Here is a 20,623-nt window from a genome sequence, read left to right on the forward strand (position 1 = left end):
ACTGAAGAACAAGAGAATGTGCCCAAGACACACCATTGTTAATGCATAAACTTGAAATGATCCAAGAATTTAGATTAATCTAAAATAAAGATACCAGCAAGTCAGAAACCTCAGATACAGATACCCCCCAATACTCCCAGGACAAGGTTATCACAAATGAACATAAGTACTAGATCCCTCGTCTTCCTCGAATTCATACACGTCTTTCGGATCAGGGTTCAGAGCACTAACGCCGACCCTGTTCCTAAGGGCCGAAAATCCTAAACAGAAAAATGGGGGAATCCCTCACATGACTTTCCACGATTCCAGAGTCGGAAAGTGAGTGGGAAAGTTCAGGTAAGTGTCGAACTCCGAGGCGGGAGATTCAAGATCAGCGTCGACCGCCCCGACGGATGCTTCAAAAGTAAGCGGGGCCGGCCCAGAAATTGCATGCCCGGCCGCCGACGTGAACCCCACAGTCTCCTGCTGCTGCTGATGATGATGATCCAGAAAGAAGGAAGAAGTGTCCAGCGTCGGCAAGAACAGTTCGCCGCTCGGCAACCGGCTACGGGGTCTCTGTGGCTCCGGCTTCGAGATCGGCGCCATTGGCATCGGCGAGTTGTCCAGTCTCGCTCCGGTCACCTGTTGCACCATTTGACGGAAGTTCATCGGGTCCGCCGCTATGAACGTCGTCTGCGACCTCTTAGACGCGCGTGACTTCCGCTTCGAGACCTTACCCGTGGCAGAAAGAACAGTGTTTTTCTGGGGTTTTGGGGCCGTTTCCTGGTCCGAACCGGAGAGGCCCGAAACGGTGGAGGAGGGCGTCGTGTCAGGGTTGACGAGGTTCAGGAACGGGGGAATCGTATCAGAGGAGGAACCGGAGAGGGATTTCTGGAGGGCTATAGTGACAGCTTGGTAGTCGCAAGCGAATGCCTCTGGGAACAGCGAATCAGTGAAGCTGGGTCGCAAGGTCCAGGGCTCGATGCTGGCCAAATTATCCGAAGACGCCATTGTTGTATAGTTGGTTTTGGGTCAGTTGGAAAGAAGAGAAAACAGATAAAAAGATTAATTGAATCAAATGGAAATGATTATTGCCATGCTGTGAAAAGAAGCAAGGATTGTGTGGAACGAACAAGTTGAAGTGGAAGTGAAAGGTGGAGGGAAGAAGGAAGAGAGGAGGAGCAAGGGTGAGAGTGAGAAGAGTGAAGCAGGGAAGGGACGACGAGGCAGAGAGGAAGGGAAATGAGAGATTTGGAGGAGGGAGGAGATGATAAATAGGGCGGTGAAGGAGATGAAACCGCGTTGTCCGGGGAACCAGATGACACGCGTCATCTTGTCTGTACGGAGTGTGCGATAAGCTGGCCATGGTTCGTTACATTAAATTCGGTTCAACTCTCACTTTTCATCCTCTAATTTAATACTCTCTTCGTTCAAAAATAAAATACAAAACTTTTAAAAATTAAATATTTATAAATATAAAATATTTTTAATTTTTTAAAATATAATTATTATTTTTTTTAAAATAATATTCTTATTAATAATAATTTTTTATTTATTATAGGTTATTTAATATAAGTAAATATGAAAAGATAAAATTAGTTTAAAAGTAAGTAATTATTTTATTAGAGGTGAAATTCGATTAAAAATACTTTATATTTTTAAACGGACGGAGTACAAAATTACAATTTAATTTTTCAATTTTAAAAACTTTATTTTCAATCATATAAATCTAACACTTCTAATTCTAAATAATTATTTTTTATAGTAATTATTATTGTTTTAAAAAAATTAAAACTTAATATGTTAATATTTAAAAATATTTCTTCAACATTTAAAATTTTAATGTATAAAATTGTTGTCATGAAACTTGATATGTAAACAATTTTTAATATTTATTTTTACCTTTCTATCTTTGTTTGAGCTAAATATGAAACATCGCTTAAATAGGTCACAAGGTTAGTTGGACCGAGTAATTAAAGCGTTAGGTCTAATATAAATAAAAGGCGTCAGCCTTGAAGCTCAATAAAAGCCACAACAAGTAAACATGCCGAAATTTCGTAAGCTGCAAATATTAGACCATTAGCACGAAAACGCGATCCTAAGTAATGTCGAAATCTACGCCCAAGTAGTTTGACGAAATGGGTTGGTTATCAAAATGGAGAGACCGTGCCATGAGTTTTGCGAGATTCTTGATTCTTCGATATACCGTGCTAAGTTTCAAGGAAAAGGCTTCCGCTATTCTTACACTAGAAATAGAAAGAGAAAATACAGAAGAAACTACTCAACACTCTATCAAGACTCGCACATTTTACATTTGTTAGCCTTTTTCAGTTTTTAGTTTTTAGTCTGTAATCTTTTTACACTTCAATAAAATCATACACTTGTTCTACCAAAGCCTTGTATCTTTTTACATCCAAGTGAATTGTGATAAGGGAATTCGGGACCCTTTTTGTTATTTATTGAGACTCAGCGTCTCTGGCATACCTAGTATTTGTTATTCAACCTCGAACAATTTTTGGCACGCCTAGTGGGACTTGTGTAACAAAGATGGCAATGACGCAAAAAGATAAAAGGACTGATTAAACAGGTATTGGAACCAAAAGGGATCTCTGTGTACGCAGGATCAGAACACTTATCGCCCGATGTTGAAGTAGTTGAACATCACGAGCACGTAGTGTCGGTGACAACAGGTAGCAGTAACGCGAGCCTTTGGTTAAAGTCAGGAAGTGGACAACCCAACCCACTGATCATATCCAATGGACCTTTGGTAGAAGTGCTGTAGGGAATTCAAGATCGGATGGATAAGCAGTTGGAAGAGAACTAAAGGTTCTTTGCATTATCCTTGGAAACATCAAAAATGCAGGGAGAAAGAACGATAGCAGATCATGATGCTGGCTCTGCATGAAGGCATGAAGAACATAATTGCATCATTGAGAGGCACTCATTTACAAGTAGACTTAATTGTAGAGCTGCTTGGAGGACAGCAAGCAAGAATCAATATATAAGTGATGGCTATCGAGGTCGCACACTTGTAAGAGACATCTTTAACCCCTAAATTTTTGCCCATACTCATCCTTTAGTTAATCCTTCATATTATCTACAGGAACCTGGCACGAGTAGCATGGGGGGCACGGCGGTGATCCTAGAATGTCAAACTGAGCCTCAAAACCAACTAGTGAATATGGAGGCCTAAGGGACGCCATCCAAGATATATATGGACCAAGGTTGAGGCCAATTGGCTGTCCCACCTTCTCAAAACCTTATTTAGAGTATATAGACAGGGACAATCCATACCCTCAGGGACAGGATCTCAGACTTCACGTTGTTCTCAGGAGACAAAACACAGTCAATACTGGAGCACATTGGGAGGTTCATAATCCAATGTGGTGAGATTTCTAATTATGAGAACTTTGCTAACTTGAAGCTAAGATTGTTCCCGAATACTCTCACGGGCCTGACATTCACATGGTATACGTTACTACCCCGTAACTCAATCATCAACTGGATGGAAATAGAGCAGAAGTTCTACATTCAGTTCTATAAAGCAGAGCCAGAGGTTAGCATAGCAGAACTCTGCAAGCTCACACAACGGGCTGGAGAGACGGCAGACCAATACTTAGTGAGGTTCAAATATCTGAGGAGCAGGTGTCACGTGCCGCTTCTAAAAACTAAATTCGTTAAGCTAGCACAGGCAGGACTAAATATAGAACTCTGAAGAAATTAGGGGATGAAATTTTAAGATTTCTATGAGCTTACAATTAAGGTATGGGGTTATGAGGAACTACTCAAGAAAGAGGACCATCACCGACCAACTACAGTAGGGACCTATTTTGGAGACCTAGATGTCATAGTGGTAGAACTAAAGAATGCTGGTAACTACATATGCCCAGCTCTCGTAAGGAAGGCTGGAGAACTTCCCACAAGGCCGAATGCAGTTTAGTACACCTTTGTTACTACTAAAACAGAGAAAAATTTTTATTTCCTCCTTAAAGAAAACTTCATCTCCCTACTTATGAATCATAAAATCCCTCCAAAGGAAGAACAGAGAGGGAAGAAATACTGTAAGTACTATCACTCGTGGAGTCACAACACTAAGGCATGTTGGGGATTCAAGAATGTCATTCAAGACCGGATCAACAAGGGAGTTTTAAAATTCCCTAAGGAAAAATCAATGATTGTAGACGAGGACCCATTCCTACCATTGCTACAGTCAACATAGTGGAGATAAACTCTGGCAAACGATGGCCTAGGAAGAGTGATGGTATACAGAAGGATGGGAGACCCTGGAACGTCTGGAACAAGGATAAAGTAACTTAAGGAAACTCTAAAATAGTATAAGACTGCCTGAGAAAACCTACAGCCAGTCCAATAAGAACAAGTCTTCTAAATGGGACGTAGGCCTGAAGGGGCAGAATATGAAAAGCCTAGATGGCTCTAAGGTAGTTTGGGACCGCTTGGGGGAAACCCAAAATGAAGACAGTCAGTAGAAAATGAAGAAAAATGGTAAACAAACCTCAAGATAAGATATTGGCCTAAGGGGATTGATAATGATAGAACTAGATAGATCTAAGATGGTTTGGGATCGCTTAGGGGAACCATATGGAAGATTCGACTTCTTCATAAAATACTCAGCGCCCCCTCGAGCAAGTAAACCATTCATGAGGACACTAATAGGTTAGGATGTAGGCCCCGACGGCCTAACGTTATCGCCATTAATGACATTAGAAAGCAACGCAGAGCTTCCTTACACTGCCTGATACCATGCTGCTTCTAAAATAGAGAGTCGTGAGGCACAAGAAGTTCCCAGCTACCTTAATAAGAACCCAAGAGTGACGTCTTCAATGAAAGTGTGCTACACAAAGGTACTTTGAACAGTAAAAAATTGAGGTATAGGATAGCCCCGACATTCAACAGGAGGCTAGCAAATTCAGAAGGAAGTCCACGAGGATCAAGACAAAGGAAGCGGGGTCAAAAATTAAAAAAATGGGACCATTCACATTAAAGAGATATCGCTCAACCTTTGCTGCGTGCTCTCGTTAACACTACCTTCTCAATTTTGGTCCACCACTAGTAGTACCAAGGGCCATCAAAAATAGAACTCCTTGGGGCCGACATAGATGGGCCCATATCAATATTGCCTAATGGAGCCAAGAGAAGAAGAAGGGTATGAACTTGTAAGCACGCAGGCATAGAAAGAAGAGATTGCAGAGCTCGTCTGCCAAGTTACTTTGCAAGCAATAGAAGAAAAACTAAAGCGAGCCATCCTGGAGAAACCCAGCATGAAGATGACACAGCACCTGAAGCCTTTATACATTAGGGCACATTTTGATGAGAGGCTAATGACTAGGGTCCTCGTGGACAATGGCTTGGCATTGAACATTCTACCAGCCTGTATGATGATCAAGATGGGACAAGAAAAGTATGATCTGATGTTGACTAAGGTATCAATTATAAGGTCTACCGGGACCACATCTAAGGTCCTTGGCATACTACCATTACAGGTTGATGTCAGGACCAAGTCATTATTGACAGCTTTTTTTGTGATCAGTACCACAGGACAATACCAGGCCCTCCTAGGTCAGGATTGGATCCATGCCAATGAATGCGTACCTTCTTCATTGCACCAAATGCTCCTTATGTGGAAAGGAGAGGAGGTAGAAGTAGTCTAAGCTGAAGACAAGCCATTCATAGTAGCCATTGATTTCATGGATGCGAGGTATTACAACACTGATGTAGGCCCGTTTATGTTCTGAAAGGCTCAAGGAATCCTTTCATGCAGAACAACAACGGACGCTATAGTGCCTCTAACCTCACAGAGGCATGAGCCTATCATAGAATTAGTTGATGACTAAAACAAATAGAGGAAAGGCCATAGCAGCCGTGGCTATTCAAAAGCTATGGTTGCACAATATACAAGAGAAACTAGAAGACTACAGACCTGAGATCTGTAGGACCGAAGTCGTACATGAAGATGAAACCCAAAAGATAGCACAACTGCACGAGCTAGACCCTGCACCTTTGAAATTTGAAGACATAGCCCCAGAAGTCTAGTATCCACTAGAAGAAGTAAACATTGGATCCCTAGAAGAGCCGAGGATCACATTCATGAGCTCACTACTAGATAAAGAACAAAAGAACGCCGTCAAGCTAACACTGCTAGAATTCAAGGACTACTTTGCATGAGACTGTTAGGAAATGTCTGGGCTGGCTAGACAGCTAGTTGAACACAGGCTTCTTATAAAGCCAAACTATAGACCACACTAATAGCCTATCAGGAGAATGTCAGTCGAAGTGGAGCTACGAGCAAAGAAGGAGATCAAATGCCTCCTACGGGCTGAATTCATATGGCCCTGCAGGTATGTTCAGTAGTTCTCAAACATAGTCCCAGTAATCAAGAAGAATGGGAAGTTATGAGTTTGCATAGATTTCTAAAACATAAACATGGCCACACTTAAAGATGTGTATGCAATGCTTATTGCAGACAAGTTAATAAATGTTGGGGTTAAAAATGCTTTATTGTCATTTATGGATTACTTTTCCAGATACAATCAAATATTTATTGCAAAAGAAGACATTCACAAGATCGCTTTCAGGTGGCCAGACTCCATTGGAACATTCAAATGGGTAGTTATGCCCTTCGGTCTGAAAAATGCCGGGGCCACCTATCAGCAGGCTATGAATGCCATCTTCCATGATATGATAGGAAAGTATCTAGAAGTATACATAGATGATATAATGATAAAATCTAAGAAGGACATGATCATATTGAGCATTTGAGGATAAGTTTTCTCCGAATGAGGGAGGTCGGCCTTAAGTTAAACCCACTTAAGTGTGTTTTTGGTGTAATTGCATGTAACTTCCTTAGATTCTTGGTCCATAGAAGGGGGATTGAAGTAGACCAAAATAAAGTATGGACTATTTTAGAGGTAAAGATGCTGAGTAACAAGAAAGAATTTTAAAGGTTCCTGGGGTAGGTCAATTATCTCAGGCATTTCATCCCGAACCTTACATGGAAGACGAGAGAGTTTTCTAAACTCTTGAAACTTAAAAGTGCCAAGGAATTCACCTAGATTGAATATCGTCAGGCAGCCTTTGACAAGATTAAAGAATACTTGACAAAACCTCTTGTCTTAGCAGCCCCAAGGGAGAACACTCTATTTTTATTGTATTTAGCTACTACCGCTACGTCTATAGGTTGTATGTTAGCCCAAAATCTTGATGGGAGACGTAAGTAGGCAATCTATTATTTAAGTAGGTTTTTAACTCCAACAGAGGCCAGATACTTAGCTATAGAAATAGCATGTTTGGCGCTATATAATAAACACAATTGTGTATGTGGTTTCCCAAGCTGATTTAATTAAATACATGCTTAATTGGCCAATCATGATGGGCTGTATAGGGAAATGGAGCTTGGTCTTGGAAATTTTTTTTTAATATTTTTGTCTCAAAAATCAGTAAAGGGCTAAGTGTTAGCAGACTTCCTAGCTAATCATCCCTCAACCGAGCTCCTTAAAGATGAGCAGGAACTACTTGTGTTCTTAATAGATCTAGGACCTTAGGTGATTAAGTTCGACGGATCTAGTACTGAACAGGCATCTGGGGCTAGTATAGTGATAACCTCTCCTGCAGGGATAAACAATACTATCTCTTTAATTAAATTTTGAGTGTACTAACAACCAGGCAGAATATGAAGTACTGCTCACAAGGCTTAAGATTCTTTTAGAAATGAAAGCCCATGATGTGGTCATGGAAGGGGATTCTTACTTAGTCATCAAACAATTAACTAGCGAGAACAAGTGTACGAGCCCGATTCTAGTAATGTATTATGCTAGGGCTTCCCAGATTCTAGAAGAGTTCGAAACGGTAATGTTGGCTTATGTTCCTTGAGCTCAAAACTGAGAAGCTAATGAACTAGCTCAAATAGCATCAAGGCTAAGGCTATCACCCAAACTCACTAGAAAGGTAATTGTGGTGGAATGGAAAGAATATCCCTCGATCACTTAGCGTCGTTTGATAGTACGATGTAGTGTCGTCTCGCAAGGGTTAGCCAGGGATTGGTGAGATGATTTTAAAAGTTATCTACAAGATCCCAATCAATGATACCCTTACAGAACAAGGATACACACTCAACACTTCATTTTAATTGAAGATGAGTTATACAAAAAGGGCCACGATGGGTTATTACTTAGGTGTTTGGCCTTCACTGATTATATGAAGGTTTTAAGATAGGTACATGAGGGAGTTTGTGGGGCTCATCAGTCGAGGCCAAAGATGCAATGGTTAGTATATAGGCATGGATACTATTGGCCATCGATGACAAGAGACTGCATTTAATACACTAGGAGGTGCAAGAAATGTTAGACTCACGGGCCAACGCAATAAATACCAGCATCAGACATGTATCAATCATCAAACTATGGCCTCTTTGAGGATAGGCTATGGATGTAATAGGAAAAATTTATCAAGCCTCAGCCAAGGGCCACTTATTCAACTTAGTAGCCACAGATTATTTCACTAAGTGGGTCGAGGCCGTCCCTATGAAGAAAGTAGAATAGGGTGACATTATTAATTTCATACATAAAAAAATCATGTTTCAATTTAGGATTGCTCAAACGATTACAACTGACTAGGGGACAATATTCACTAGAAGTGAATTCAAGGCCTTTATCGAGGAAAGTGGGATTAAGTTATTGGCATCTTCGTCATATTATCCTCAGGTAAATGGACAGGCCGAAGCTTCCAACAAGATCATCCTCAAAATTCTAAAAAAGACAATTGAAGAGAATCCTCGAGAATGGCACGTACGATTGCCCGAAACACTATGGGCATACTGGACATCTAAGAGAGAAGCTACAGGCATGAGCCCGTATGTGTTAACATATGGGTATGAGGTCATTTTGCGTATAGAAATAGCAGTCTCTTCCCTACATGTTGCGAGTAGTCTAGAAAAACCATCTGATGACTACAACGAAGCCATGATGAGTGAGTTAATTCAGTTAGACGAAATTTGCTTACAAGCACTCGATCATATGATCGCTTAGAAGAAGAAAGTTTCAAGAATATATAATAAGTGGATAAGAAGGAAACACTTTCAGGTGGGCGAGATCGAGTGGAAACTTGTGTTACCACCTAGTTCTAAAGACTAGACACTTGGTAAGTTTTTGCCTAATTGGGAAGGACCGTTCAAGATAGACGAAGTACTTAAAGGGAACACATACATGTTAACTAGCGTCAACAGGATTCCATACAGACAGGCCATAAATGGGAAGTATTTGAAGAAATATTGGTCATCGTTATAATAAGAAAGTGATAAAGAACCCGAGGCCTAAAATGGCCTCTGGGCATACAAAAGTCGCATAATGAGAAAAATCATTTGTTCTTTATTATTATGTTTGAATTGTGTTACAAAAAATAAATAAATAATGAAAAAAATGTGTGTGTATATACACAGATACACTATTTACAAAGATTGCACATGGTCTCTCACGTCACCAAAGCCGAGTCCAGATCCGCAAAAAGGGTTTGATAGCGAGTAAGGGCCATCTCAAACTCAAGCATAGATTGAAGCTTAGCATCCGAAATGGCTCGTGTCTTATCTAAAACCTTAGTGGTGACCTCTAGTTTAAGTTTAGCTGGACCGTCTTTAGCTTTAGCTCTCACTAACTCTTCTTCAGCTGCTGCGAGCTGGTTCCTCAAGTCTACCACCTTAGCCCGTAATGCTTGGAGGTGATCCACGCAAGGGGCAATCTCCTAAACCTGATCAGTAATAGCAATTGTCCGGGTCTTGGCAAACAAATACTCATCCCTCACTAACCAATTATTCTTCAAATACTCTGACAAGAGGGGGAGTTCTTTGCAACACTAGCTGATAATGCCATAACATGTCAGGACTTGAGCTCGTAAGAGCGCCAACTCAAACATAGAGACCGCCTTCTCTATAGCCTCAAGAGCCCAGATTATCTCCTCAAAATTTTGTTCAAGGATAAGGAATGGATCGTGGCTGAGTTGGAACTGTACAACCCTCCAAGCATCCAACATAACATCTGTTTTAGGGACGTGAATGCGGGATAAGAGGGCATCAGTAGGCACTACCTCCAATGCAACCAGCTGAAGAAAACAAAATAATGTTGGCAACAAAAGACCAAGAAGAAACTGGAAAGACTAGAAAGGAAAAAGAAAAATAAAACTATACCTGAATTGGGTCTACGAGTACTTTGTCTTTGCTCATGGAAGGGGGAAGAGTACGTGCAGATCGTGCCGCTGAGCATAAAGCCTTCTCTACACAGCCCGTAAGAGTAGAGGAGTTATTTTGACCCTGCACTGAGCCACCTTGGGTAGGGACCAAAGCAACCAAAGCATTATTCACAGACGTCGTCTGGCATCCCTCCAAGGATGTCTCAGAGCTCCTAACCTCTTGAATATTTGATGAGTAGGAGGGAAAGATCAAACTGATTAGGGAGACCATCTGGGGGCCCTCAGTAGTAACAGGACCTTGGACCCTAAAATCCAACTTATCAATTGAGGCTATGGCGAAAGCCACTCCCTGATTAAGGGCGGCCCCAATGTCTTCTGAACTGCTTGGGACTGCAGTAGACAAGGCAACCCCCACACCTTCATCACATTCTGTCACCTCCTGAGCGACTTTAATTGGGTCCATAGGTGTTGGCTCAGGAGTGGCAGTAGCGTGGAAGTGACCATTTAGAGTTCTAAGAGATGAGTCTCTTTCTCCCCTTGTTGAACAGGACTCACTCTGCCATCGTCAAAATCTGCTGACAGGATTATCGTCCGTTGGGGCTTTGCGTGTGCTTTCCTTTTTGAGGCATGGGGTTAGTCAAGAGAGGGGTAGAAGAAGGTTGGTTGAGTATAGGGGGCCTCATCTTCTTCCTCCTCTTAGCTTCAGGTAATGGAGATAGAGCCCACTTCCTCTTATCAGGAACATCTCCTTTGTCGGGACGATTGGAGGAGCTCTTCTTAACCCCGAGCTTTCTAGAGATTGGGGGAGCAGGAACTTAGGAGGAAGCATCATCTTGCTTCATCTCCTGGACCACGGTCCTCAATGAGGGGGCTGTTTGGGTCTTAGAAGCAGTGGAGGCATCAATTTTTTCCCTTAAGAATGTCATCAGCACGTGGGATTGTGTCTAATCACGGCTTACAAAAAATAAAGCAGGTTTAGTCTGGGGTACAAAATAAGAAGGATAAAACTAAGACAAATGCAGGAGATAATACTTATTGGTATGGCTTTTTATTATGCGCCTAAAGCGCTAGAGCCACCATTTATGGAAGCAGAGGTAGGCGTCTCTATCTATAAGTTTCACCTTGCACTGCCTCTGAGTGGTAAGTGGAACTCTCTGGTCGATAGCCTCCCTGTCTAGCAGCTCTATGTTAATTCGGGGGGACAAGCCCCGAGGGATACATTGGCTCAGTCCAAACTAGCCCACCACCAATTGAGGATGGTAAGACTTCAAGTATACCCTCAGAGACATGAAAGAAGAGCTAGGGTACGGTAGCCATATTTTTCAAGGAGTGGTGGCTGAAAGGAAGATTTCATCCCTTAGGGGATTGGCGGGCCTGTTCTTTTTATCTACTATATACTTATACTAGGTGCAAAGGTGGCGATCTAACATGTTAAAAGCTTTTAAGGTCCTCCCCAAGGACCAACTTTGCTGACAAGAAGTTCTTCTGCTTGGTCAGCGAATGACTACTCAGGAGACAGGTGAAGGGATGGTTAGTGTGGAAATCGTCTGGGAACGGCTTTCGCCAAAGATTTAAAAAGTAGGCCATTGTCCATAACTTTAGAAACCAGACGGGCCCATGGAAGTTGCTGAAGGGCTTCTTGGTTAACGACTTCCTCATACCGTTGTAGAGATGGCATAGAAACATAGTCCTCAGGGCTATTTGGTTGTTGCACAGCATGGACTGGGTGATCCTTAAGTGTAGCTGCATGGGCTTCCCTCCCTCCAAGGCCAGGATCCATTAGCTCAGTAAGATCTATATGAAGACCCAATGCTCCATAGTAGTGATGGGCTCAGAGGTTGGCTTCTCGGAGAGTAGCTCTATAATCTTTGTGTAGAAGCCCGCACTCTTGATCTTACTCTCCAAATCAATAAGGAGGGCTGATTTCTTTATCCAAAAGCCTTCCAAAAACATCCACAAAGCTCCATAAATACTTCTAATTGAAATTTCAACCAAAATAATATGAAATTAGGCCAAAAATATCAAATCAAAGCTAAGAATACAAATCCAAAATAAAATACACGTTTTCCTAATTTGGGCAATAAAAACATACACAATTGAGCTAAAATGGCTTAGAATCTAAAGAAAATATGATGAAATGACATGAACTTCTAGAGGTTAACAAGGGCAGTGTAGGAGTTGTGCCTCCAAGAGATTTACGTAGAAGTTCTCCTCTCCAATGATAAGTAGCCCCAAAAACATGAAGACATCCCATAGTGTAAGGAACATCAGGCTAAGCTTGAAGATGAAGGCATTGTAGCCTGGAGCCCAGAAGCTGAGGATGGCCATTAGAAGCTCCACAAGGACATTAACGTCGGCCAAAGATAATTGGATAAGATCATATAAACCTATCTCCTTCCATTGAGGTGTATGTTCTGACTTCAAATGCTTACCCAGTTAACCCAAGTGCGAGGAGACCGGGGCCAGTTCCTGAACTTTTTGCAGGATGACTCAAGGAAGGGCGAGGTCATCCGGGCTAAAACCAAGTTGTGAATAGAGGTCAGTGGCATGGGTTTGGTTAAGTAGGAGCAGTAACTTCGAACAAGTCAGGAGAGATTGTTAGGTACTTGACGTTACTCTTATTGGAGATTTGAAAACTCTAGGGCAAAGTGTTGGAAAAAATGAAGCACAGTTAGAATACTTTTTAATAAAATAGAAGGGCTAAACACCAGAAGCAAGAAACTTACCAAAAACCCATTAATTCGTGGAATGATGAATCCTCCTGTAAAGAAATGAATCACTATTAAAATGGGAAACCAATCTAAACGAAAAAAGGGTTTTCAAACCATTAAATACATACCATCACGAGCCCGCCAAGCGGGTTAACTGGGTTCCGGATAGTCGCTAGAGAATCTGGCAAACTACTAACTGAAATAGAAGAAGGAGCGGTGGTAGAAGAAATGACAGGAGCGGAGGAAGCCATTTAAATGTTAGGGTAAGAGAAATGCAACGGATTGAAAACTTAAAGTTTAAAAAATGACAAAGAGGGCAAGAGAAATGACCAGAATAAAGAAATGAGTTTATATCAGTAGAGGGCGCTCAAAAAGTGAAGCAGTGTTTTAGTTTTTTCAAACGTGCTACATGGCTTACATTACCAGCTATTGGCACACGGGGGGCATTGTTTGGGCTAAAAATGAAACATTGTTCAAATAGGTCACAAGGCTAGTTACGCTGAATAATTGAAGCGTTAGGTTCAATATAAACAAAAAGGGTCGGCCCCGAAGCTTAATAAAGGCCACAACAAGTAAACATGCCGAAATTTCGTCAGCTACAAATATTAAACCATTGGCACGAAGACATAATCTTAAGTAACGCCGAAATCTACACCCAAGTAGTTCGATGAAATGGGCTAGTTATCAAAATAGAGAGACCGTGCAATGAGTTTCGCACGATTCTTGATTCTTCAACAGAACGTGCTAAATTTCAAGGAAAAGACTTCTGCTATTCTGACACTATAAATAGAAAGAGAAAATACAGAAGAAACTAGTCAACCCTCCATCAAGACTCGCATATTTTACATTTGTTAATCCTCTTCATTTTTTAGTTTTTAGTCTGTAATCTTTTTACACTTTAATAAAATCATACACTTGTTCTACCAAAGCCTTGTATCTTTTTATATCCGAGTGAACTGTAGTAAGAGAACTCGGGACCCTTTTCATTATCTATTGATACTTAGCGTCTCTGGCACGCTTGGTATTTGTTGTTCAACCATGAACAATGTTAAAAATAATTTTTTTTGTTTTTATTATGATATATATGTGGAAACTTATTAAATTATAAAATACAAATGAAATTTAAAATTTTTCTTATTTTTAGCAAAACAAATCAGAAGTGACTTACAAATAGTGCTACAGGTATATATTATAGACAATTTTTTACACTACTTAACTGCTCTCTCTGAAATAGCAATTGATTCCACAATCAGACAAAACACCAATAACCCGACTACCCAAGCCTTGCATGATGATTGATATGCTTAACTCAAACGATCAAAGAATGTCGTGGAGGATTTGTGGTTATGGGCTGAGGTGAATTAAAATGCAAAGTAAAAATTAAACAAGCTGTATATATTTAAGGGTTAATATGTAATTTAAACTTTAAACTATAGGTTCAGGGGTGATTTGAACTCTAAACTTTTAAAAGGTACATTTGAAACTCTAAACAATTAAAATTGAGGCAATTTCATCCTCACTATTAAATTTAACAAATGTTTGCTGAAATTTGATGGTAGGGCAAAATTGCCCCAACTTTAATTGTTTGGGATTTAAAATATATTTTTTAAAAGTTTAAAATTTAAATCACCCTTAAACCTACAATTTAATATTCAAATTATATAGTAACCTTATATTTAATAACTTTATGCAGAGAAGTTAAGTCCAATCTAAATTGTAGGAATCATTGCAATCCACGTTGTCATTTGGAGGAAATAAAAAGATCACGATACTAGAGTTTAGAAAGGTAATATTTTTTGTATTCCTCCTATTATTTATTCAACAATAATTATGTAATTTTTTTTTTTCATTTAATAGTAACAAAATCTTATCTAATTGCATAAAAAACTCATTACATTCCATGTAGCAACGAACTGATAAATTAAGAAATCTTATCACACCCCAAAAGTAAAAGGTATCCAGCACGGATGCAAACTATATCATATAATCTCGTAAGCCTTAACATGAAAATTCATTTTGTTTTCTCAAAAAAACAATTAAATTATATAAAAATTCTAACACTTTTAATATTAATTAGCATAATAAAGCTTCATCGTTTTTATAGAAATTTTGACAACATCTTCCCTATAAATAGAATCTCCTGAAAATTCTACAACAAATTTTTTTCACAAATACAGTATCAATCAAGAGCTTAGCTCCTTCTAGCTAGCTACAGTATATATATAAATCAAAATAAAACCCTAATGATAATCTATATGGAGCACTAATCTTTCTTTTAAATCAAAAATACATGCGACTTATATATTTACATCAAAAGTAACAGTACCAACCAAAATTTTTACCTAATGTAGTTATATTGCCCTTCAGAGGTCGATGGTAGGATCAACGTTAGCTAACAAATATGAGGCCAAAATATGTTTTCTAGTGAATAACATTCCCAAAGTAGAATTTAAAATTTTAAATTAACAAACTCAAATAATGGTGTAAACTAATTAAAAATAACTCAACAAAATAAATTTATAAATCTGTAAGTCGCAACTATAATGGTAAAATGAGAGTAAATTGAAAGCAATTCATTTTTTATCATGCTTAAAGAAAATTAATTATTCATACATAAATCAGAGTGATATAATTGCTAGCCAAAATCATGTAAATTTTGAAAACACATATTAGTCAACATTTAAAATTTTGAGAACTCAACAGAACAGGTAACAAATGTGGACACACAGTCCACGAGAATAAATAACCAAACACAGCTTATGTCACGAAAATAAATGTGGATACACAATTCATGAGAATAAGTAATCAAACACAGCTGAAGCCACAAAACAAATGTGGACACACAGTTCACGAGGGTAATACTAACCAAACATAGCTCAGACCACATAATCAAATGTGGGTACAAAGCTCACAAATATCAAACATAAGAACAAAGCCCACGAAACAAACTAGCTAATTTTTAACCACAATGTGCTACGAGCTAACAAAACTGCCGTTAGTAGCAGTGTTCTATTTAAAGTCCTTTTAAAAATTATGTTTCAAACATGCAAGAAAAATAATTATTGCTGTAATAAAATTACCATTCTCAACGCTAAACTTACATGAATTGTTTCAATTCTCAAAATTTATGAAAATCATACTTTATAGTTAATATGCCAAACTTACAGTAATTGAATAGCCAATACATTTCAAAGCTTAACAACCATACAAGAATGCTTTCATCAATCTTGAAAATACACTTTTGAAAGTAAATAAATGCACATATCATAACTCATTTGTCCTTCATTAATATTTCATAATTTTCAAAATTAATGTAATTCATAAGAATAAAATATTTCAATAAAAAACTATTAAAAATAAATTAAATAGAATGTTATTAACTAACTCGTTGGAATTCTAAATTCTCAAAAATATTCTTGTTTTAATTCTTGTCAGGGTCTTGTTCTTCCACACACCCTATAAAAATATAATTAAATACAATTTTAATAACTTTTTAATTTATAACACAATCTCTACCAACCACCATCTAAAATTCAAAACCAAATTTATGATTTAAAGTTAGTTCAAGCATTATCATTCATTTCTCTAATTTCCTCCATAAAACTTTAGCCATGCCATTCTATTTTCTTGGAACAAAAGTTTTCTCCCAATCTTTGCACCACGTACCTTAGTTGCACTACTTCTATCTCTTCAATTTAAAACCTTCAACAATTTATCAAAAATCAAACAAGCTCCAAATATACAAATAACTACGTCCAAGCCCATAATTAAATTCCTTCATAGTTCTATAGGTTAATTCTTAAACCAATAATTTCCATCAATATTCAAAAGTTAAATTTTATTTCCTCATACAAGCTCTTCAACAACATCTCATAGGCACCAACAATATATCTAAGCTTTTCTCCTCCAATTCCACCTCAATAAATTCTTTAACATCAACAAAATCAATTTAACTTCAAAATTATGACCCATATGTATCACCATCATTCTTTAATACTAATGCATATTTTTGTTATTCAGTCATGGATAGCAACAGAAAATCAAGAGATGAAAAAAAAATTCAATATTATCTCATCACACACACAAGTGCATTAGTTATAAAGAAGAAAGAGAGAAGAGATCAAGACTTTTTACCTCAGATGGACTAACGACATGCAACAAGGGAGGAGGAAAATGAAATTCACAGCTAAGCAAGAGGAAAAAAATGAAGCACCACTCGAAAAAAAGTGAAGAGAATAGAATCCACATCAACTCCAACTCAACCAATACCACCAATTTCCAGCGAGCTGATTTCTTCCATTCATCAGCAACATGTGAACGAAATTTGTGAGAACATAGTAATAATCAAAATTGAGTACAAGGAAGCATAACAAACCAAGAACATAGTTGAGAAACTTGACAGTAGCACAAGAAAAAAGGATCCCATAATCTGTACCTCACCCAGCAATATGCTGTAGGCTCGAACAGGGAGGAAGAAAAGGATTTTTGCTAGCGTTCAGCAACAAGAAAATGAGCTCCACTCTAGCCAACTGTGGACAGATCAACAGCAAAGGCTCACACCAGTAACGATTGAGAACACAAGGGAAGGAAGCGAAGACACAGAGGAAGAGTGAAGGAATGAAGCATGAGGTAGAGCACTTGACAGATTTGGAATGATTGAAAAGGGGATGAAAATTTTTTATTAGATTGAAGAGGGGCAGTTTGGTAATTTCAAAAAATAAAAACAAAATAGAATCCCCCTTTTTGTCTCAGCCAGATTCAAACTTGCCCTGATGGTTGGGTTGCTTGTATTATACCACTACACCAACCCTCCATTTTGTTATTGTTTTTCTAAAAATTAATATAATTACTATTGAAACATAAACTTATATCTCTAATTATTGTCAAATTTTTTCCCTTGGTTATCACAAATCCACTAAGAACTTGAAAAAAAAAATAAATACATGTCAAGTTTGTAGCTTCTTATGCGAAAAAAATTCCTTACATGAGTTTCAGACCAGCCAACTCCTTCCCTTTTGGATTAGCTCATTCACTGAAGCTCCTAAAGGATCTCAAATAAACTACAATAGCAATTTCAAAACCTTGGACCATGTTTAAGCTCCAATTGAATTTGTTGGTAAAGGAGGCAGAAGCCAATATCCTTCCAATCTGGTAGCATGTAAACTTCCTTATGGGCAAGAGGTCACAGGTTCGATTACGTTTGTAATCTCACACCATCAACACTTGCCCCCCTAATTCTAATTTAAAAAAAAAAAAGGCAGAACATTACACAAAGGCTAATGGTGCATGCAGGCTCCAACTTCCAACTATTGTCAAACTGGCGACGTCCAATTTCACAGGCCTTGAAAATCATTTGCATCACCCAAAGTGATTATACGTAGATGAGACTTGTCTGAATGGGCTGCCATTTTTGTCAGTTCTAACAGCATACCTGCATAACCAAGGTTATTCAAAACCAACGAGATTCTCTTCTCCTGTTGCATGAGAACTTGAGAGAAGAATCAAACCCATGCTAAAACAAAGATGTGCCCAACCATATTGTAACCCTTCGATAACCATGTAGGCAATAATGTCAGCCATTCACTTCATAAAACATGCTAATGAGTTTCATCGTTTTCCTTTCATACACACACAACTATAGAAAATAGAAAACAATGACTATTGGCAGACAGCTATTTCAAATCCAAGGAGAGCAAAACTTAATATAATGTACTTCAAATCCAACAACAAATTTAGCTCCACATTTGAAAACCTAATATTCTCCCAAATCTGCCCATCAAGTAGTGAGCTCCATAATGGCAGCAACAATGTCTCCATTGGCAGCTTTGAGGGCTTTAACAGCCCTTGGTCTTGATACTCCAGCCTGTGTCATCACTAACTCTATGTCCTTGGGATCTACACCAGTCTCGTCCACATCATCATCATCTTGAGCCATTGCTGAGGATTCAGGCTTTAGTCCTACATTGCTCAAGTTAGGAGCTTTGAACTGCTCTGCAGCCTGAGTTTGTAATTGTGAGCTCAAGTCTTCAATCTTAGCTTCCCCAAATATAATGTATGTATCTGAAGTCGGGCTCTTAAATACATCTGGTTTTGAGATGACAAACAGAATCTAAACAGAAGTTGTCAAAAAGTTAGATTTTATAACCAAAACTAGGGAATCTGAAGCAGGGGGAAACTAAAGATGTTTGACACTTACATTCTTGCTCTTCTTTACTGTCACACGGCTGACACCTGTGACTGGTTTCATTCCAAGCTTTAGCATTGCCTTGCGACTCTTTTTCTCACTTCTGGTCTGCTTAGACCTACCACTTACATCACCTTCTTGTCCTGTATACAATACAAATTCTAGTGAGATAGTGGATTGGCAGAATTGTATCTGTCAAACTTCAATAACATAAAAAGATACAGCAGCATTAAATCACTTCGACTGAAGTGATTATTCCTGAGTCCCTGATGAATAATAAAATGGCCAGTAAATTTCACCCAATTTATTTATAACACTAGCATGATTCATGACAACTAAAAAATCTGGTTTCCTATAGAATGGTGGCAGAAATTGCAGCCAGCTTCATTTAGGGGTGCATTGGAGGGTCTAACCAAAAGATCAACCATGTTGTATGATTTAACTTATTGTAAACACTCAATACCTCTGCAGACCAAGACCATAATTTTTACAAAATAGAATATAGTAAAACGTTAGGTTTAAAGATCTAACCAAGCCTTTGCAGTTGTAGCAAGTAAAATGTAGCATAATTCAACTATTCCTATTGGTCAGCTTACCATCAGCATTTTCATCTTCATCATCCTCATCATCCTCATCCTCGTCATCTTCATCCTCGACCACCGGTTCATCAGGCTACAAAAGATATTATTCAAAAGTTCAAGTATTTGATGATAACGAACTCAGTATGGCGTTAGATTTGGGGTTCAACAGTACTTTAGCTCCATTTATTGATTAAAACGCAATATAGTCATGAGAAATGATTCAGTTGTTGAGATCAACCGATATGAAAATGTAGTAACTACTTATTAAAAAAAAATCCATCTCGCTTTTGATTTAAAAATTGCACCCATGGCCAATTCAGCAGTTCAGACACTAATTTGTGGATCATCTTAAACCCAAGAGCCCTAATCGTGAGCCGCCTTAAATGTATGAGCAAAAGGCGAGAGCTAAATCCAAGACTACTAATAACAATCATAATCGGTGCTCTCGCTTTCTCGGGGATCGAATTTAGAGCAGGAAATTGATCCATTGAAAGGCGAAATCAGAGAAACTAACACAAGAGTGAAGTGAGGATCAAAGAAGGTAAATTACATTGATCTTCTGCTGTTCGAGGTGGGCCGCAAGAAGCTCTTCTTGAGTCTGGGCAGTCATAGCTTTCGAAATTGTATGTGATGTGTTGGTTCCGTCGAAATGTAGTCTGGAAACACACCCACTGTACGGTAACTAGGCGACTCCAAACCCTAATACCCCACAGCTTATAAACGCACCCGCTCGAGGAAATGGCGATAATCCGGATTTCTCTCGGGTCAGACCCGACTTGAAATTCCGGTCGCCCCTCTCCCTCCAAAAATTAGGTGGGCTATTTATTTATTTATATGCACATATAAAAAAATTCGTGTCAATTACTCTACTCATTATAATTTATAATTATAAGTAATTAAATACATTGTATTAGATTTAATGCAAATTGTGTATTTATATTAATGATTCTAAAAATTAACATATTGAGCGCATG

At 38.7% G+C, this 20,623-nt stretch overlaps 2 protein-coding genes and 1 long non-coding RNA gene across 4 annotated transcripts; all 3 read right to left on the reverse strand.

The window, feature by feature from the left end:
- Positions 1-19: 19 nt before the first annotated feature.
- Positions 20-1,230, reverse strand: LOC129306818 (calmodulin-binding protein 25-like). The gene has a single exon (XM_054947565.1). The coding sequence runs from the start codon at positions 988-990 to the stop codon at positions 286-288; it is 705 nt and encodes a 234-aa protein (XP_054803540.1). The 5' UTR covers positions 991-1,230; the 3' UTR covers positions 20-285.
- Positions 1,231-12,241: 11,011 nt separating this feature from the next.
- On the reverse strand, positions 12,242-17,507 carry LOC129304705 (uncharacterized). Of its 2 annotated transcripts, none has more exons than XR_008591752.1 (5): positions 17,320-17,507; positions 17,019-17,170; positions 13,013-13,080; positions 12,900-12,934; positions 12,242-12,811 (listed from the first exon to the last, which is right to left on the reverse strand). It is a non-coding gene; the product is annotated as an uncharacterized LOC129304705 (long non-coding RNA). The 2 variants fall into 2 exon arrangements; XR_008591751.1 differs by having other exon boundaries at positions 17,019-17,177.
- A 937-nt stretch (positions 17,508-18,444) lies between these two features.
- Positions 18,445-20,359, reverse strand: LOC129306253 (nascent polypeptide-associated complex subunit alpha-like protein 1). The gene is made up of 4 exons (XM_054946729.1): positions 20,200-20,359; positions 19,665-19,740; positions 19,081-19,211; positions 18,445-18,993 (listed from the first exon to the last, which is right to left on the reverse strand). Exons 1-4 carry the CDS (start codon positions 20,257-20,259, stop codon positions 18,661-18,663), a joined length of 600 nt encoding a protein of 199 aa, XP_054802704.1. The 5' UTR covers positions 20,260-20,359; the 3' UTR covers positions 18,445-18,660.
- Positions 20,360-20,623: the final 264 nt, after the last annotated feature.

Source organism: Prosopis cineraria, unplaced genomic scaffold (assembly GCF_029017545.1).
Source record: "Prosopis cineraria cultivar Desert tree isolate PC_DT_omini unplaced genomic scaffold, ASM2901754v1 PC3, whole genome shotgun sequence".
NCBI classification, from domain to species: Eukaryota; Viridiplantae; Streptophyta; class Magnoliopsida; order Fabales; family Fabaceae; genus Prosopis; species Prosopis cineraria.